We start from the raw sequence: 19,547 nt of genomic DNA, 5'->3' as shown, positions 1-19,547 counted from the left end.
ATAATAACATGTTAGAGTAAATGGTACAAAAATTACCAAAAACAAGATTCACTATTGTGCAGATAATCCTGCATAGCAGTGCTTTATCATTTTCAATTCTCCTTTATGTCCACCCAACCTACTCATTACTGTCAACACATTCAGACTTCCATTCAGCACATTCACACCCCACACACTTTCACCCAGCAACCACCCTCTGTACCCTCACCCCATCTGGTCAAGGAGTAGTCCAGGATACTCTATATCCCATTTCTGTAAGTATAATTTGTTTGTGTGCAGCTAACAAAGTAAAACATATTTTCAAAGAATGAACATAATCCTTAGCCACTTTTTTTGTTTGCCAATAATATTACACCCAGTCTTTCCATTTGCTCTATCATCTTTTCCTGCCATAATGCAAACATGGGAGGTAATGGTTCAATCCAGTGATACAGCACACATTTACTCGCTATAAGCAGAGCAAGTTGAATAAAGCCCTTAAGACCATTAGTGATTGATATGGACCTGGCTATATCACCCAACAACAGAAATTTGCCTTCAAATGGAATAACGAAACCCATTGTCTTTTCAATGGCAAATATATCTTTCCAGAAATGACTTGTCACTTTTTCAGTCAATGACCCACTGAATACAGCAGAACTGCTTGAAATAATTAAAATGTGGGAAAAACCAAATTTTGTGAGTGGGATTATTCCCTATTCCAGAACAGTTTTCCTTAAAATCATTTTGTGGAATATATGGATCAAGCTGTCTAATGAGATAAAAAGTGCAGGAGTAAATTTAGTCTCCAACCTTGTCAGCCAAAGACAAATTCAACTAGAAATAAAAAAGGCATTTTTTTCGACTGAGATTGGTCTAACAACTTAAACTATATTTAACTACATAAGATTTGCAAACAGCCATGCAAGTCCTGGTTCTGACATATATACTATTGCTATTGAAACCCTTTTTCAGGGAATATGTCTAATTCCAAAGGGCCATAAAAGGATTTCTGGAAGTGGGCTAGCTCATCTATTCTTTCCCATATTCTCCGGTCTCTAAGGGCTGGATTCTTTTCTGTGGGGGGAAGGCTAGCCTTCTGGGCCCAGGCACTGCAAACCTTCTGAGTGTGTGTGTTACCCTTGCTCTTTGAGACAGGTACTTGGAGAAGACAGGCAGAGTTCCCCGGATGGGTGTTCAAAATAATATTTACTGATATTGATTTTATGAAAATCAATAAAATGAATTAATAAAGTGTCATAGTATATCTAGATTCCTTGTCCTCCTGGTAGTATAAATTTAAGCTGTGTATCATTCAGTGGATGAGTCCCTTTGTACTGGAACTTAGAACTATTAATTCATCCATGGTGTGGAATGAATGTGTGTCCTAAGCTGGCTGGACTATCTTAACCAGGGCAGATATTCCTTCTTTCCACAGTACCTGATTTTCAGATGGGCACACCCATTCTTCTCCTGCCTGTGTCCCATGTCTCAGGGTGGAAACTCTGATTTTTAGTTCTCCAAATGATATTCTCTAGTCTCTTTGAAAGATATCCTTCAGACCTTCTGGAAGGAAAGGTCTTAGCTGGCACAGTTCTTACCATCCAGCTTTAGGCAAGGAAGGGGGTATCTAAATGCATCCTTCCCAAATATTAAAAAAAAACCCCCACTTTGACCAAAACAATGGATCTTATTCACAGGTCTCTGCTACCTCCTCTTGATGGGGGGAAGGGGTGAGTGCAGATCCTTCCTGTACCTCTGTAGAGGAGATTTCAGCCTCCCAGGAGGCGCAGGTAGAAACAGGAAAAATGTATTGCTCTAAGCAAAAAGCAAAAAATATTCTATCTATATCCCTCTTCCCTCTAGCCAATCACCAAGACTGGTCGGGCAGTGTCTCTCTTCTCTATGCTAGACGGGGGATCTCACTGGGAAACAATACTGAAAACATGTCTTTCCTTACTGAAAGAAAAACTACATTGCCTTCTAGTCACATGGGCTAACCCTCCACCCTCCCCCTTATTGCCTAAAAGACCTCCCATTCCTGCAAGCCTCTGGGGCTTCCTCAGTAACTAAGGCCATCTAGTGGATACCAAGGTGTACCTAGTTTATCAATGTAGGATTCCCATAAAGAGTGTTACGGTGTTTACAAATGGTACAGAACACTACCGTAAGATTAATTACAGGTAGTATATTGTGGGAACCTCCTTCACCGTCATTATTGACTTAGCTTTGGTTGTCAGTATCTGTTAGGATTCAATTTAACATTTTCACATTAATCTTTCAGTCAATAATTGGTGCATGTCCTACTTACTTGGCAGTTATGTTTTCCCATCCTGTTCCCTTAAGAATAATATGTTCTAGTCAGGAAATGAGATAAGAGATTTTATTAGTAAAAGCAATTGGTAAAGTTAGAACGAACCAGAGAATGTTTTTTTCCTAGAATAGCACCCACTCTTTCGAAAGTATTACCAGTGGCTCTTAGGAGCCTTTTAAATTATTCATGCTCTCATAAGCAGTTCAAACTGTTTCTCATTAATCAGCTAAAGCAAGGATTTAAATATAGGTAGGCTTTACTTAGGATCAGGGTGATGACTTTCTTTTGAACTGTTGATTTATAATTAGCTAGGTTTAATTGTTAATAATGCTGACATGATTCTGATATTAAACTGATGTTTAATGCTAATTGTATTTTTTGTTTTGGTGGAAACCCATAATTTCTCCAAATATTTGCCCATCTACTGTATATTAAGGATGTACACTCTTTTAAAGGATGTTTCATTTCATTGGAACCACAAAACGAAAGAAAAAAATCTGAAATTTTGTTATTTTTGTGTGTTAATGCGCACTAACTGGATTTAGTGCACAAAAATCCATTTAGTGTGCACTAACCATAAAATTAGAGGAAAATGAAAAAAAAAATGAAATCAAGCAAAAAATGACACAGCATGAAAACAACATGAAAAAAAGCCATGATGTGTTTGATTTTGTATATATTTTGCACTTGATTTTCTTTGATAAGTTACAGAAAAAAGGCTGATTTATTTAAATTGTATGCAGTAAATCTTCCACTTATCTTCTCAGGTAATTGTAAAGTCTGGACCAGGTACTTTCCTCAGTCTAGCAGTTTATGATGACTACATTTTCTGGTCTGACTGGGTGAGGAGAGCAATACTACGATCCAATAAATATACTGGTGGAAATACGACAATTCTTCGATCTGATATACCACATCAACCAATGGGCATCATTGCTGTTGCCAGTGACACTAACAAATGTGAGTTGTAATACTATTAATAATAGTATTAATAGTGCTATTATTTCTTCTGTTACTATTAGACAGCAGTAATATTTATCAAGTTGTTATAATATCACACACCATTTTCTTCTATCACACTCTAAAGGATTTTTCAACTGCTAGCTTTTAAAGGTAGGCTCCTAGTTTGGCTTTTCTGGAAATTTACTGCCTGGATTTAAGTTCATTATTTCACTAGGGCTTCTAAATTTAGGGTCTTCAAAATTGGGTGGCTATAGGGGTGAAGTTAGGTTGGGGAAAAATAAGGGTTTTCATTGATTTTGCATGGAGGAGTTGCCCACTGGTTATAGCTGGTTTGGACCCACGCAAACCAGGGTTCAAATATCACTGCCAGTTCTTGTGACCTTGGGCAAGTCACTTTACACTACATTACCTCTGGTACAAGCTTATCCCTAGATGCATTAAGCTGCAATGTTTTATCGAAAGAGGTGTCCCACTATCGTGGGGGGAGAGGGTATTGCCATCATATTGGGGCCCCTCCCCTGAAAAAACTTTGTGGCTCTATAGAACATTATTTTGTCTCACGGCCAAACAGTATAGGACAAAGGAATGTGCTTAGCATCCCTTTAATGAGATAGGGCCCCATTCCCAAGGAACCACCATGACCTTAGAGGGCCACTGACCCAAGGAAAACAAATCAAATCCACATGGGTAGTTGAGCAGGTGTTAGTGCTGACCCCAAACCTCCCCTCAAAAATCCACATGGTGATGGCCATGGCCCTCCCTTCCCCCCTACCCAAAATCAAAAATTCAAATGTGGCCCTGACCACTGATCCAAATCCCCCCATTCCCAATTAACATCCCAATCCCCCATCCCCCAAGTGACTGTTGTGGCCCCCTCCTCCATCCCCAAATAACTGTGATGGCCCCAATTGTAAAAAAACCAAAACAAAAAAAGTTGTTGCAAAAGTGCATTATCACAAAATTATTGCACTGTATGGGGCGGATTTTAAAAGGCCTGCGAGCGTAAATCCTTCCGGAATTATGCGCGCAGGGCTGTCGCGCGCCGGCGCGCCTATTTTGCATAGGCCGCCGGCGCGCGTAAAGCCCTGGGACGCGCGTAAGTCCCGGGGCTTTTGAAAAGGGGCGGGGAGGCGGCGTATTGGGGGCATGCCGCGGTGTTTCGGGGGCAGGCCCGGGGCGTGGCAACGACCTGGGGGCGTGGTCGAGGCCTCTGGACCAGCCCCCAGGACCGGAACATGGAGCGGGGCTGCCGGCCGGCGCGCGCAAAGTTACGCCTGCTGAAAGCAGGCGTAACTTTGCCGACAAAGGTAGGGGGGGTTTAGATAGGGCCAGGGGGTGAGTTAGGAAGGGGAAGATGGAGGGAGGGCGAAGGAAAGTTCCCTCCGAGGCCGCTCCGAAATCGGAGCGGCCTCGGATGGAACAGGCAGCGCGCACTGGGCTCGGCGCGCGTAGGTTGCACAAATGTGCACCCCCTTGCGCACGCCGACCCCGGATTTTATAAGATACGCGCGGCTACGTGTGTATCTTATAAAATCCAGTGTACTTTTGTTCGCGCCTGGTGCGTGAACAAAAGTACGCAATCGCGTATTTTTTTAAGATCTAACCCTATGGGGCGGATTTTAAAACAATACGCGCGCCGGTACTTTTGTTGGCGCCTCCGGCGCCAACAAAAGTACACCAGATTTTATAAGATACGCGCGTAGCCACGCATATCTTATAAAATCCGGGGTCGGCGCGCGCAAGGGGTGCACATTTGTGCAACCTGCGCGCACCGAGCCCAGCGCAGCCTGCCTGTTCCCTCAGAGGCCGCTCCGATTTCGGAGCGGCCTCGGAGGGAACTTTTCCTCGCCCTCCCCCCCCCTCCCCCCCCCTTCCCCTACCTAACCCACCCCCCGGCCCTATCTAAACCCCCCCCCCTTACCTTTGTCGGCAAAGTTACGCCTGCTGAAAGCAGGCGTAACTTTGCGTGCGTCGCCGGAAGCCCCGCTCTGTCCTCCGGTCCCGGGGGCGTGGTCCGGAGGCCTCGACCACGCCCCAGGGCCAGCACCATGCCCCCGGGCTCGCCCCCGAAACACCGCAGCACGCCTCCGAAACGCCACGTCGTTTTGAGAACATCCCCCAAACACGCCCCCTCCCTCCCCGTTTCGAAAGCCCCGGGACTTACACGCGTCCCGGGGCTTTACGCGCGCCGGCAGCCTATGCAAAATAGGCACGCCGGTGCGCGAGGGCCCTGCGCGCGTAAATCCGGCAGGATTTACACGCGCAGGGGTTTTAAAATCCGCCCCTATATGTTTATGCAACAAGTATTAAAGCACTACCAGTGCTTGATGCATCACCCAGTTAGATTGTAAATCCTCTAGGAATATGGAAATACCTACAGTACCTGAATATAATCCTCTTGAAGTGCTAAACAGTGGAATATAAATAAAATAATAAATAAAAATTGTCTGCATCAAACCCCTAACTTAGGTCTAGATTCATCATTTTGCAATAAATATAGCAAGAATACTGCCCATGTTAAAAAAAAAAAAAAAGTTGTGGTTTGGGTAATTGTCCTAGTACTGCTTCACATACCTGTTTTACCACAACACATGTTATTGCCACATCACAAGCTGAGAAGTGCCCAGACAGGCTTTTATTACATTTCAGAGAGAGAGCGAGAGAGAGACAGAGCACCTTTGTAGAGGCTCACAAAAAAAGTTTACTATTTATACCACTGTAGGAGGGGGCACTAGTATTGAGGTGAGGTTTGTGGTGTGGGGTGGGTTCTGGGGGGGCAATTTTACATGCACAGTGATATTGTCAAATAGCAGATTTACCATCAGTGAAGATTTTATGTGATTTGGCAGGATGAAAAGTGAAAGAAGAGTAGATCTGTAGAATGCTCTCTCTACCTTGCTTGATTGTAGCTAGGTAGTTAGTGCATCAAGCTAGGTAGAGAGAAAATGGTAGAAATCTACTCTTCTTTCACCTTTCATCCCTCCAAATCACATTAAACCTTCACTGATGATAACTGTGCTCTTTGTACGTATGACTGTGCATGTTAAACTGCCCCTAAACCCCAACTCACCCTGAGTTACTAGTGCCCCCTCTTACAGTGGCATAAATAGTTAAAAAAATCAATGGACCTTCACATAGGCTCTCATTTTCTCCCTCTCTCTCTCTATTTCAACAGGATTTATAATGTACATCTATTGCAGGCATAACACCAAGAGAAAAGGTGTAGTTAAATCCTGTGATAGTGTGTGTTATGTTATCACATGCAACATTAAACAACCCTCATTTCCATTTACTTCTCCCACTTGAATACATTTTTCAAATTTATATATGCATTTCACGTTGCGATATTTATCGCATGTGTTATGACGTTATCACGGGCATTAGGACCCTAACGTCTGTGATAACACCCTATCACATTTTGATGAATGACCCCTAAGACTCTTAAATCTAGGCAAATGATTAGCATGTCTGCGTTTAGCAACTTAAGCTTCACAACCCTAAATTTAATTGAATTTTTGGCTGACAATAGGTGGCTAACTTTCTTAGCTTTCTAAATTTAGGTGCTCAGTTTTTTGTTTTGTTTTTTTTTTTTAATATAGGCCTCATTGAATTTATTTATTTTTAATTTTTATATACCGAAGTTCTTGTAAGAACTACAAATCACTCCGGTTTACATGAAACGATAAACTGCCCAACAGAGAGAGGGGCTTTACATAGAACCGTAGAACAGATGGAACAATATAACTGGATGTCAATTTAACATTGTAATAAATACATATTATAGTTTAACATCGTAATAAATAAGTATTATATATACAGTTTAACTAATGCTGCAAAATAGATACAATAAAATATCATGAACTTTTGGAATCAAAGATTGTTGTACAGTTGCAGAGTCCTGATAGTAGGACTTGGTGCGGTGTCCATAATTTGGGGATACCTCATATTTAGGAAGTCTTTCCGTCTAAGTTGAATTGAGAGTCTGGGAAGGCTTGTTGGAAAAGCCAGGTCTTCAGTCTTTTTTTGAACTATTGATGATTGGGTTCTAGTCTTAGATCTGGGGGGATCGAGTTCCACTGGTGAGGGCCTGCTGAAGATAGTGCTCCAGACTATTTGAATTTGTGATTCAAATAGTCTGGAGCATCAAAATGTAGGTGCCTAACTTAGGTACCTATTTTCAACTGATATTAGGTGTTTAAGTTTTGGGCTGAATATAGGTACATAACTTTAACTTTGTGTCCTAAATTTAGAACACATTTTGCTTCACCGAAGTTTAGAATCCTAAATTAAATGTTGTGTGCTAGATATCAGTGCTAATCACCTAACTGAATCTGCCCCTTGGCCCTGCCCACTTTTAAGGTCCCTAAATGTAGATGCCTGCCAAAAATATGTCCCTAAGTTTAGGACTGTAGAGAGAAAGAATTTAGTTTTTGGAAGAGTTAGGAACCTTTCTCTTAAAAGTTAAATAGCTAGATCTTTTGAATATTGGCATCATTTTGTATTCATCTTTGATTATATGAGATCTTGAGAGGAGCTCTGTAGGATTGGTCATGTTCATTATTATAACATGTGGAATTAATATGTTCTCCATATATCTATCTCTCATGTGTATATATGAGTGTTTGAATGTGTCCTGCAGAGCATCTCTCAAGATTTCATATATTCAAAGACAAAGATGAAATACGTTTAGAATCATTAGAGGTAACTTTCTTTTTTGTTTTAATCAGAATAGTTTTTTGATTCTTTGCTTGGTTTTAGGTGAACTGTCTCCATGTGCAACACTGAACGGAGGTTGTCATGATCTGTGTCTCCTGACTCCTGATGGTCAGGTGAACTGTTCCTGCAGAGGAGATCGAATAATGCTAGATAACCACAGATGTGTGAGTAAGTAATATGTTGCAATATTAAATTAAAGTAAGCATATGATCTTAAATATCATTTTGTAGCAATCTATTCTGACTCCCATTTCCAAATCTATATAAACAACTGTTTCCTGATGGAAATATGTCTCATACCCTAAAAAAATTAAAATTATTAATAGAAATTTTTCTGAAAGCTGAGAAAGGCAGTTTGTACTACGCATCCTATCAGCCTTTATTTTTGATGAAAATTGATATTAGAAAAAATTATAGCCCAGCACCTGGAGGGTAAGAAAGGGTCACTAATATCAAGGATCAAGCCAGCTTTTTACTGGGAAGGCCAATTACTTACAATCTGTGGCAGATATTTCATATCAATTTTTTTACAACCTGAGTTGAAGAAAGAGGAAGAAATTGTATTCCTCGATAATAAAGAAGCCTTTGATTCCACTGTGAGAATATATTTATCTGTGATTCTCAAGGCGTATGGATTTGGTCCAAAATATATGAACTTGTTAAAGCTATTACAATAAGCTAGTTTGTCCCATCACAACCAACTTGGGTATCTCTGCTCCATTATCCATAAAAAGGAGCATAAGACAAGGCTGCCCACTCATCAGTGTTCTTTGCTTTGTTCATTGATCCCCGTTGCAGTGGATTAAATGTAAATTGATTGAAAGTTGGGTATTTACAGGGAGCACATAATATAATTTCATTGTGCATGGATAATGTGTTCTGTATAGATTCAAAGTAGAAAAAACAGCAAATCATGGAACTATGTTAGTACAATGTACTCTGCTGTCCAGTAGCACTAATATAAGTGATAACCATATGTTGGTTATGACTCCAGTTCAAGTTTTTACCATTTTTAATGTAATCAAAAAAGTGCAAAGTATAAGTGCTTTCAAAAATTTTTTTTTTATATATTTCTTTTAAGTTTTGGCTTTTTTAAAAAATTGCCTTTAAAGGGGTTTTTTTAGGTATTATTGTGCCAATACTCTCCTTAACGATCAACCCAACTCATTTGCATTTGCTAAAGTCTCTTCACTTATCTTACTATGATGCAGTAGGAGACCGTCACTCATTGCATATGATGAATTCCAGCGAGAAATGGGGCCGCCTGCCTGACACTGGCAGTATTTCTTTTTTTTTGCAATTTACTATTTATTGAATTTTTCAATATTTACAAAATTGTAAACATTATACAGTGCGTAGATTATTAAAGCAAATTTGACAAATAACATTTCCATTCAATATAAATAAATAAAGTAAATGTAAACATAACTTTTCCATACAATATGGAATTACATCATAGACTCAAATCTACTGTCCCAAGAAATCCTGAGGGGATCTTATAAAGGCGATCTTAGAAGAAAAAAAAATTACATTTATTTTCAAATTAATGGTACGGCACATGAATATAGCAAAACTCTTTTAATCTGCAACGATGTATACCAGGAACTAGGGGTTATCTGGTTCTAGAAACTTCTGCAATTGAATGGGTTCAAGAAAAATATACTTTGCAGACAGTCTTTGTCAAAATACTGCCAGTGTCAGGCAGGCAGCCCTATTTCTCACTGGAATTCATCATATGCAATGAGTGACGGTCTCCTACTGCATCATAGTAAGATAAGTGAAGAGACTTTAGCAAATGAGTTGGGTTGATCATTAAGGAGAGTATTGGCCAATAATACCTAAAAAAAAACAACCTTTTAAGGCAATTAAAAAAAAAAAGCCAAAACTTAAAAATATATATAATTTTTTTTAAAGCATTTATACTTTGCATTTTTTTTATTAAATTAAAAATGGTAATCACTTGAACTGGAATCATAATCAACATATGATTATCACTTATATTAGTGCTACCAGACACCAGAGTATATTGTATTAACATAGTTCCCCAATTTGTTGTTTTTTCAAGTATATTTAGTGAGTGCCATGTTTTTTGTAGCATATTCAAAGTACACCAAAATTGAACAACAAATCTTAATTCAATAATCAAATGTAATGAGAGATCCAGTTACAAAAGCAATTGGTCCAAATCCATATGTAATCTCCTAGATGGTAGATCTGATGGAATTATCTACTCTTTTCTTATGTTAATTAATGAAAAAAACATTTTTCATCACTTAAATAACCTTCACAAATAAAGAAATATATGAAGTAAAGCATCAGAAATTACTGGAATGTATCTTTGCAAACCTCAGACGTTGGATGGATCTCCCATTAACTTGAATACTAAGAAAAGTAATATTACTACAAAACATATATGTCTGCCAAGGCATCCAGGTGGTAACTGTTTAAACAATAAATTGATAAGATAACAAACTTTTTATTGGTGGCAAGAATAGTCAGATTAGTTAGGAAGCACTTTAGAAAACACAGGCAGACTACCCTCGTCAGATTTTGAGATTTTGTAAGGGGAAAAGAGCCAGAACTGGTCCTGAACAGGGGTCTTCCCACCACAGGGTGGGTCTCTGCATTTGCAGTCAAGGTAAGTGGTGAAAGCTGGTGAAAGTTGGATCGCCATTAAATAGGAGAGCCCTGTGATAATCTGATGTGAAACAAGTCACCAAGTCAGTGATGCTATACCCTCCTGACCTCTAGCACCCTGATACATCCTTTTGTCTTCCTTCATGCTGGCAGGAAGTTCTGAGGTGGGTGGAGGGCAACAAATAGGCACATAACTGGCCAGTGTTGTGTTAGAAAGTCTGGTGACATCAGGGACCCCACTGACGAGTACAGGAGAGATGCAAATAAGCTGAGAGAGCTTTTTTCCTTCACTAAAGATTTCTTCATGACTACCCTACCACTCATTTCCTGGTCTTTGGGTAGAGACAGTGATTCGAGGAAAGAGGATAAATGGGGTTGAGTGCTTTTTTTGTCACAACTAGTGAAAACACTTTCTCACATTCCCTGGGATCAGCCATGTGGCAAATCACCTTTGCTAACAAGCAGTCTACAAAGCACTATCCTGGGATCTTTGTAGTGGTGGATTTAGAATCCTTAGTGGTGGATTTATAATCCTTAGTCATGTAAACAGCTGGCTGTCCATCCCTCTCCCTCCACTCCCCCCCCCCCCCGAAAAAAAAAATAGATGGGGTGATTACCACAACTAAGGATCTAAAACAAGTGACTTACTCAGCAGCATGACTGATCCATGGGAACTGTTACCCATAGGCACTTGCCTATTTTGCTTATTGGTAAATCCGTCCCTGGTTCTCAGACTGTCACTGACTTAGATCAGGGGGCAGCTTGAGAACTCTGTGACTTGACCTAGTAAAGTCTAGTGTCACAGTAGGTCAGATTCTGGTCAGTCATATTGGCAGATGTAATCCACAGGAAACAGCTACCTCATCATAGCAGAACTGACACTGACTGGTTTAGTAGCAGCTTCCTTCACATTTTAGGTTAGTAGTTCAAATATGAACATTTTCAGGATACAGCTATCTTATCCCAGTTATATCGACTCAAACTGTTCAGGATGGCCCAGTTTGGTCTTTACTCTAGCACCAGCTACTAGTCTGCTATAAATAATGATGCAAATAGTCGCCCTTGTGACCTTATCTTGCATTCCATGGACATGGACTAATCCATGGGATAGGAAATATTTGGAATGTGTGTTTAATTGGAATTAAACTAACATTGGTGATCTTGTAAATATGATATAATGACTTATAACTGCAGCCTTCTTTCCCACTCTCTGTGTATTTGCAAGTAGTTCTTTATGATGGGGTGGGGGTAGCTGACAGAATGCTAGAGTCCATTTTAAAAGAATGATATGGTATATCATGGTTGGTCATATGAAATTAAATACAGTTCATAGGAGAAGAAAGGCATGGAACAAAGCATGTTTTACCAATTCTGGCAAGTCAGAGATATGCTGCATTCTTTCTTTAAAGGATGTGTCCACATGATTAAATACATCACAGCAGAGAGGCCAAAGATTGGAAAAGTTTGGAGACTGAATTACCCTCTTATCCTTAGAGATGATCCCCAAGCGTAGGGTTGAGGCATATCGGCAGGGCAGTATAGGGAAGATTGCACTACCACTGCCCATGCTGTACCTGTTCTGTGGATGAATGGAAGGCTTCAGTTTCCAGTGATGTTAATCTGTCAGCTTTCATGAGAACTAAAAAATATTTTAAACATTTTTAAACAGCTAAAACAACAAATCAATGATAGATAAACAGGAAACTTCATATAAGCAGAAAAATGTTTCCAGCCTTTATTACAGTCTTTTTCCATTTGGCAAAGATGTATCAGATAATCTCAAAAAGAAATTGATGACACTGGCTACCAAGTAACTCTCCCAGCTGATCTGCATAGGTTTCTTACAATTAATGTTCTAATAATATATGTTATTGTGACAGAATACGATATAACCTGATGTACTGAAAAAGTTCACAATAAACAGAATATTGAAAAAATTCATAAAGGAGAAATGAAAGATGGGGGTCTGTCTACTAAAGTATGTTATCTCTAAAACATCCGATGTGTTAAAACACTTTTAAATCATAAGTTTCATAACACGCATGTTGCAACACTGCTACTGTGACATTAGTATCTTCACGCAATGACCTAATTTAAAATAACACAATCACATGCATTTTTAGCATGGCCACCTATTTAAATATTCAGATTTTCATACTAATGAGCTCTCATACTAATGGCATTAAATTAAGATGCATTAAATTTACCTTAGTCACATTATGGATGTGAATTTAACTACACTTTCCAATATATACTTAACTGCTACTACTGACTGGTTCGAACATATGTATGACTCAAAATGCATTGTGAAACAACTGTCATTCTGATAAGAACTAGCAAAGCAGCAGCCTACTGTACCTGGATGTAACACGCCTTGAGCTACAATGACAAGGCATATGTTAAATACACAAAAATAAACAAATAAAAAAAAAAGGCGAAAGGGAGCTCCCATACTGTAACCCTTGCTATTTTTGCAGACCTTAAAGTGAGGCAAAGGTGTAGCTACGGATGGACCTCAGGGGCATGTGCCTCCTCACATTTGGCTCAGATCTCCACCTCAAGCAGCAGGGTCATGTCCCATCTGAATCAGCCTCTTAAAGGTGCAGGAGTTGGAGGGTCTGGAGGCATTTGAATCACTACTAGTTGATAATCCCGTAAGACTTTACGGAGACTAAGTTGAATAGGAAAAAAAACTGTCCTTGGGCTAGACAAGTAAAAGTTTGAGGCCATTTAAGTCTTTGTTTACTTTTGATAGGTAATTTTTCATCCATCCTCCTCTCAGGCCATTCAGGAATGTCTGGGCTGGGTGGAAGCAGCATTTACACATAATTGCTCATCAGTAGCCTGAGAGATTAATATTTGTGTACGGTAGTTGCCTTACCACAGTGGGAGAGGGAGAAACAACAGAAACTGGCCAGAGACACAGTCAAGAGACAGGAGATATAGAGCGTTGCCACATATTAAAAGGCTTTATTAGCCTAATAGCCACTGTCATGAACACGCTCACAGGCTGGGGTAAGGGGAGTGGGTAGAGCAGGGGGCTGGCCACAGTGCCCACCATAGTTACACGTGGATCCCCAAAACATTTCAGTTCTGGCAATGTCCCTAGAGTGAGGGCTGTCTGCTGGGTATTTTTTTCATGATTTGATTGCAAAAGCCAGATGCCACAGATGTGAAGTTGGGGAAAATTGGGAACCCTTCCTATTAGTAACTTAAATTCCCTGCATTATTAATGATCTAAACAGCTGACTTATCACTGTGAAGTGCACAAGATATTTACTGGTAGCAATCCAAATTATATTTTGTTCACCTCTTTAGCTAAAAATTCCTCATGCAACATTTACTCTGAATTTGAATGTGGCAATGGCGAGTGTATTGACTACCAGTTAACCTGTGATGGCATTGCTCACTGCAAGGATAAATCGGATGAAAAGCAATTGTATTGTGGTAAGTGTCAAGAAATGATACAATGTATCAAATTGAATTTATTAAGAACATTATGTAATTCCAAGCATACTGGCTTTTATTTACCATTACTGTGCAACTTGTCTCCTCATTAAAAATGTGTGCATATCCATTTTGAATTGTATGTTCCACTGTTCATTTTAGACTGAGATTAATATTTTGACTAATCACTTGAAATTATGACTAAGGTATTACTGCATGTAAGGCACTATTTCCAAAAGAGTTTTGCCATATCCCTAACATTGGAGAAACATTTTTTAAAACAGAACAAATAATGGTTTTCCTTCGGGCCCTATGTAAGATTTAGCATTTTCTTTATGCTTGATCTATGCATTGGTTTGATTCAGATGACTTTAATATACATTGAAGATGATATTTATTAGCTTGAGATGCTTGCTTATTAACAATTTACTGTATTCTATGTATTTATATTTAATTTCCAGAAACTAGAAACTGCAGGAGAGGTTTCAAATCCTGTAATAATCGCCACTGTATATCAAACAATAAAGTATGTGATGAGAAAGATGACTGTGCTGATAACTCAGATGAAATAGATTGTAAAAGTAAGTACTTTTCCTAGTAAAATGTCTTACTTTGAGGTCAAATTGAATAAACAAATAAATTACATTTTTCAATGTGCTTAGTCAAAGTTAACTATACTACATAAATAATTTCTTAAGCAGTCATTACTGACAATGAAATATACATCTAACATGCGTTGAGCGCCAAATTTGACATTTAATTCATGTTCACACATTAACATGTCTTAATAACTAGATCCCTTTGCCTCAAGCAGATTCCTTGTCCCCACACTGAAAGTTCAGATATTATTTGTTTATTTATTTATTTATTTAGGAGACTATTTACTAAGTCTCTTTAATTTTTGGCATTAACAACAGATTTTACTGCCATTAACAGCAGAATATTAGTGCTGTATTTAAAATTAATATGCAAAGAGAGGCATGTTTGCCAAACATTGCATAGTGCACATGAAGGCTGATAGTGCATGGAAAGAAGCTGCCGGTTAGCTCACATTATCATTAACACTTGCACACATGTAAATTTTTAAAAAGCAGTTTAGGTCATTGAACATGTTCAGTTTCCCCTTTTCAGTAAGCTCTGTAATCCCAGCTTTTCCCCTGAACCTTTATCAGTGCTTTGAGGAAAGGGGACAGTGTGGGACTCCGGAGCAGAGAGAAAGTATTGTAGAAAGGAGACGGCCGATGTTCAGAAGCCATTTAGATGGATAACTGAAAGGTTATCCATCTAAATGGCAAAACAGCAATATTTGAAGCCGTATGCAGCTCAGTTCTAGCTGCATAATTAGTTATGCAGCTAGAATTTAGCCACATAATTTGGAGGTCGTCTGGGGGCAGGCTGGAGGCTTTTGGGAGGGAGAGCAGAGTAAGCCGCATAACCAATGCAGCTAATTCTGGTCATGCTGTAGGGCTGTCCTTAAGTTAGTCTGATATTCTTATCCGGCTAACTGTAAGATAGCTGGGTATATTCAGCAAAGGGGCTGTGCAACTGAATAACCCCATTGTTAGTTGGATAGCTATATCTGGCTAACTTAACTAGCCATTCTGTGGCTGAATATCGGCCCTGAGAAAATTAACAGTGCTTTTATAGAATTGCTTGGATTGCCTGTTTTTGTTTTCCTTTCTGTGTTCCACCATCTTTTGTGAATGCTTATGAGTGAAAGGAATGTGCATGTGTTTGTTGCTTCTGTCAGTCTTATTTTGTTTGTGTTTAGAGTAAGTAAGAGAGGAATGCTTTCATGTGTAAGGAAAGAGAATGCAAATGGCAAGGGAGTGAGTGAATGGGTGTGCTAGAAGTATGAATAGGGAGTCTGACATTCTAGAAAATATAGATGAGTGACCAAGAGAAGAGGGCAGGGATAATTTGCAGAAGGAGGATGAGGGCAAGAGTGCAACTTGGGTGAGCAACAGTAGTCAGCAGTAGGAAAGGAGAAGGACTCATGAGAGTTTCAGTGGGAGGAGGGTAAGGGATAGTCGTCAGATCATGGTATAGGGTGGAGAAAGTTGACAAGCAGGCAGGCAGAAAGAAAGCAGAAGCAGGATTAGCAGCTAGAGAAGGAAGAAAAGAGTGGTGTGGGAAACAGCAGCAGGCATGGAGGGCCTTTTACATCAGTGGTCCTCAACCCTGTACTGGGGGCCCACCAGCCAGTCGGGTTTTCAGGATATCACATTCCACAATGACTATGCATGAGAGAAAATTTGCATGCACTGCCTCCATGACATGCAAATTTTCTCTCATGCATATTCACTGTGGATATCCTGAAACCTGACTGGCTAGTGGGCCCCCAGGACAGGGTTGGGGACTCCTGTTTTACACAATCCACAAGCAAGGTGTAATGCAAGCAGGATGCAGTATGGTGGATGATTCCTATACCTTCAGGCATTTCAGTTTAGTGTAGAGGAAAATGATGTGCTCATGGAGCAAGTCAACACGTCCTATGATCTTCTCTTTGGGAGAATGATATTTGGCACAGAATAGACAGAGTCATCAGCAGTCTGGGTGATTCTAGATGAAGTTTAGATCACTGCTGCCACAATTTCAGGACATAAATGTGCAACTGAAATGTCACAAGCAAGATGTGGGGAAGAAGCTTAGTGATTAGAGCAGCAGGCTGTCAAGGAGAGAAACCAGAGTTCAAATCCTGGTGACACATACATAGGTGCATATTTTCATTTTTATGCACATGTGTGTGTAAAAAAGCAGTGTTCTTGGGCAAGGCTAACTCCTACAGGCCTGATTTTCAAAAGCATTTACATGCTTAAAAATGGCTTTTACGCATGTAAATGCACTTTACCCATGTAAGTGGGCTTTTGACATTTGCCATTGAATTGTCCATAGGATTTACCCATGTGAGTACACTTTACGCTGGTAAATGGCTTTTGAAATTTGCTACAATAGTGCAGCAAATTATTTATATGTGTAAATCCTTTTGAAATTTACCCCTAAGAGGTGAATTTTAAGACCTGCATGCATGCACATGTGCGCACCTTTGGTAGCTTACACTCATGAGTTTTATAACATACGTGCATATATGATGCACACAAATGCTGCCTCGATCGCACAATGATAAAACCATGAACTATGATAAAACCATGAACAGACATATATATATATATTTATATGCCACCCTGCATAGTTGTTTGAAAGTTATCCTCTTAGATTGTAAGCTCTGTTGAGATAAAGAAATATCCATAGTATCTTAATGTAATCCACTTTGAAGTGTCACAAAATGTGGAATAAAAAAAAAAAAAAAAGATGAGTGTACTTGAGAAAAGCCCTGATGGAAGGGAACGCTGTCCCATCACCCTAACTGCCATGGAATAGAAGCTGGTTGAATCGCTAGTCCTCAAGCTGTTTCATGGATTGACTGAAGACCTAAATACTAGGGATGTGAATCGTTTTTCAACGATTAAAATTATCGTCCGATAATTTTAATATCGTCTTAAATCGTTATAGAACACAATACAATAGAAATTCTAACGATTTATCGTTAAAAATCGTTAAATCGTGTTAGTGCGCACTAACAGAAAATGATACAAATTGACACTTTCCAGGTCAGTAAAGGTCAGTTAGGAATGAATATGTGTTCCTATTGGCTGGCTGCCCTCTTATCTATTGATGTTACCAAGGTTCGCACTGAGGTGATGGTTGGGGGGATGGGAAATGGAACTGGAAACTCACGAACACCAACAGAAAATGAAACAAAGTGTTGACACTTTCCAGGTCAGTAAAGGTCACTTAGGAATGAATATGTATTCCTATTGGCTGGCTGTGCTCTTATCTATTGATGTTATCAAGGTTCCCACTGAGGTAATGGTTGGGGGGATGTGAAATGGAAACAGTTGGAAGCTTGACAAAAAAAGTAATGTGATGATCATCACTCATGTGACTAGAACTTGTTTGTTTATTATTTTTGTTAGCAGGCATGTGAAATGCTAGTGCATGTTGAATTTGCCAATCACTGTGCATTTTAGAAAGGTGGTCCTGACTGGAACTATTATACACAGTTCAAATATATGTGGTAATTGATTGTTGGTAAGTGTATTTTTTAAGTAGCCACACTGGCCACCAGTATGTTTACTTTTCTCCTACTTAACTCACTAGCTCAACTTTATAAGAAGGGCTTCTCTGCTTGTGTGTTGCTTTTGTTTGGTGTGAGGAGAGCAGAAACATCAGATCTTTATTCAATCTACTACAGTCAGGCAGCTCCCCCCTGTCTGTGAAGCCAGCCTCTCACTAGTAATGCAGGGAAGGAGCTGTTTCAGCCTCACCATCCTCCTCCCCCCCTCCCCTCACCCACACACCATTCACTAGCTGGGACATGGGGGAAGTCAGGAGTGAGGGTCAGGCAGCTCCCCCCTGTCTGTGAAGCCAGCCTCTCACTAGTAATGCAGGGAGGGAGCTGTCTCAGACTTCACCATCCTCCCCCCCCCCTCACCCACACACCATTCACTGGCTGGGACATGGGGGAGGGTCAGGCAGCTCCCCCCTGTCTGTGAAGCCAGCCTCTCACTAGTAATGCAGGCGGGATAGGGCACTGCATGCAGGAAGATCACAACACTCCTGGTATTAATAGGGTTAGGGCACTGTGTGCAGGAAGATCACAACACCCCTGGTGTCAGGGTTAGTGCACTGTGTGCAGGAAGATCACAACACTCCTGGTATTAATAGGGATAGGGCACTGTGTGTACATGAAGATCACAACACCCCTGGTATCAGGGTTAGGGCACAAGTTCTAGTCACATTGACTGATCACATTACTTTTTTGTCAAGCTACCAACTGTTTCCATTTCCCATCCCCCATATACTGTCAGTGGGAACCTTGGTAACATGAATAAATAAGAGGGCAGCCAATAGGAATACATATTCATTCCTAAACTGACCTTAACTGACCTGAAAAGTGTCAAATTGTATCAATTTCTGTTAGTGCACACTAACGGGAGTTAGTGCGCACTAATCGGAAAAAATGATTTTTAACTATTTTTCAACGAAATAATCGTGCCAAACACGATTTTCTTCTCCTGCCACACAATTTCAATCGTTAAGACGATATGGCACACGATTCACATCCCTACTAAATACTGCTTTAGAGCCAGCAGCTAGGTCCTAGGGGATGGTGAAAGGTATATCCTTGGGCAAGAAAGAGAGGGTGTGCAACATGAGTCATAGGACAATAAATATCTCCATATCTTTATAAACATAAATGCGCATGCCAAAACCGGGGTATATGGGAATATATTAGACTGGCGCGTGCCGAGTGAATTTTAAAAGGCTACTGCGAATGCACGTATCTCCCGCTAAATGCATAAATAAAAAGTTCCAAAAAAGTGGCAGGGCGTGCCACAATTACCTGTTTCTCCAGTTTCTTCCCAGTTCACCATAGTAAAGGAGAGGACTTCCTAATCCCCCTAGCTAACTTGCCTCCCTTTTAACCT

The 19,547-nt window shown here is 40.0% G+C and overlaps 1 protein-coding gene across 1 annotated transcript in view; it reads left to right on the top strand.

Annotated features, from left to right (window-relative positions):
* LRP1B (LDL receptor related protein 1B) overlaps positions 1–19,547 on the top strand; it is a 3,516,099-nt gene that overhangs the window by 2,698,462 nt on the left and 798,090 nt on the right. The window contains 4 exon segments of the mRNA XM_029607894.1: positions 3,061–3,253; positions 8,015–8,140; positions 13,927–14,055; positions 14,517–14,636. Of these exon segments, the coding sequence (XP_029463754.1) occupies positions 3,061–3,253; positions 8,015–8,140; positions 13,927–14,055; positions 14,517–14,636 (568 nt within the window).

This window comes from Rhinatrema bivittatum, chromosome 6, assembly GCF_901001135.1.
Source record: "Rhinatrema bivittatum chromosome 6, aRhiBiv1.1, whole genome shotgun sequence".
Lineage (NCBI taxonomy): Eukaryota > Metazoa > Chordata > Amphibia > Gymnophiona > Rhinatrematidae > Rhinatrema > Rhinatrema bivittatum.
This window is presented reverse-complemented; position numbering and strand designations above follow the sequence as displayed.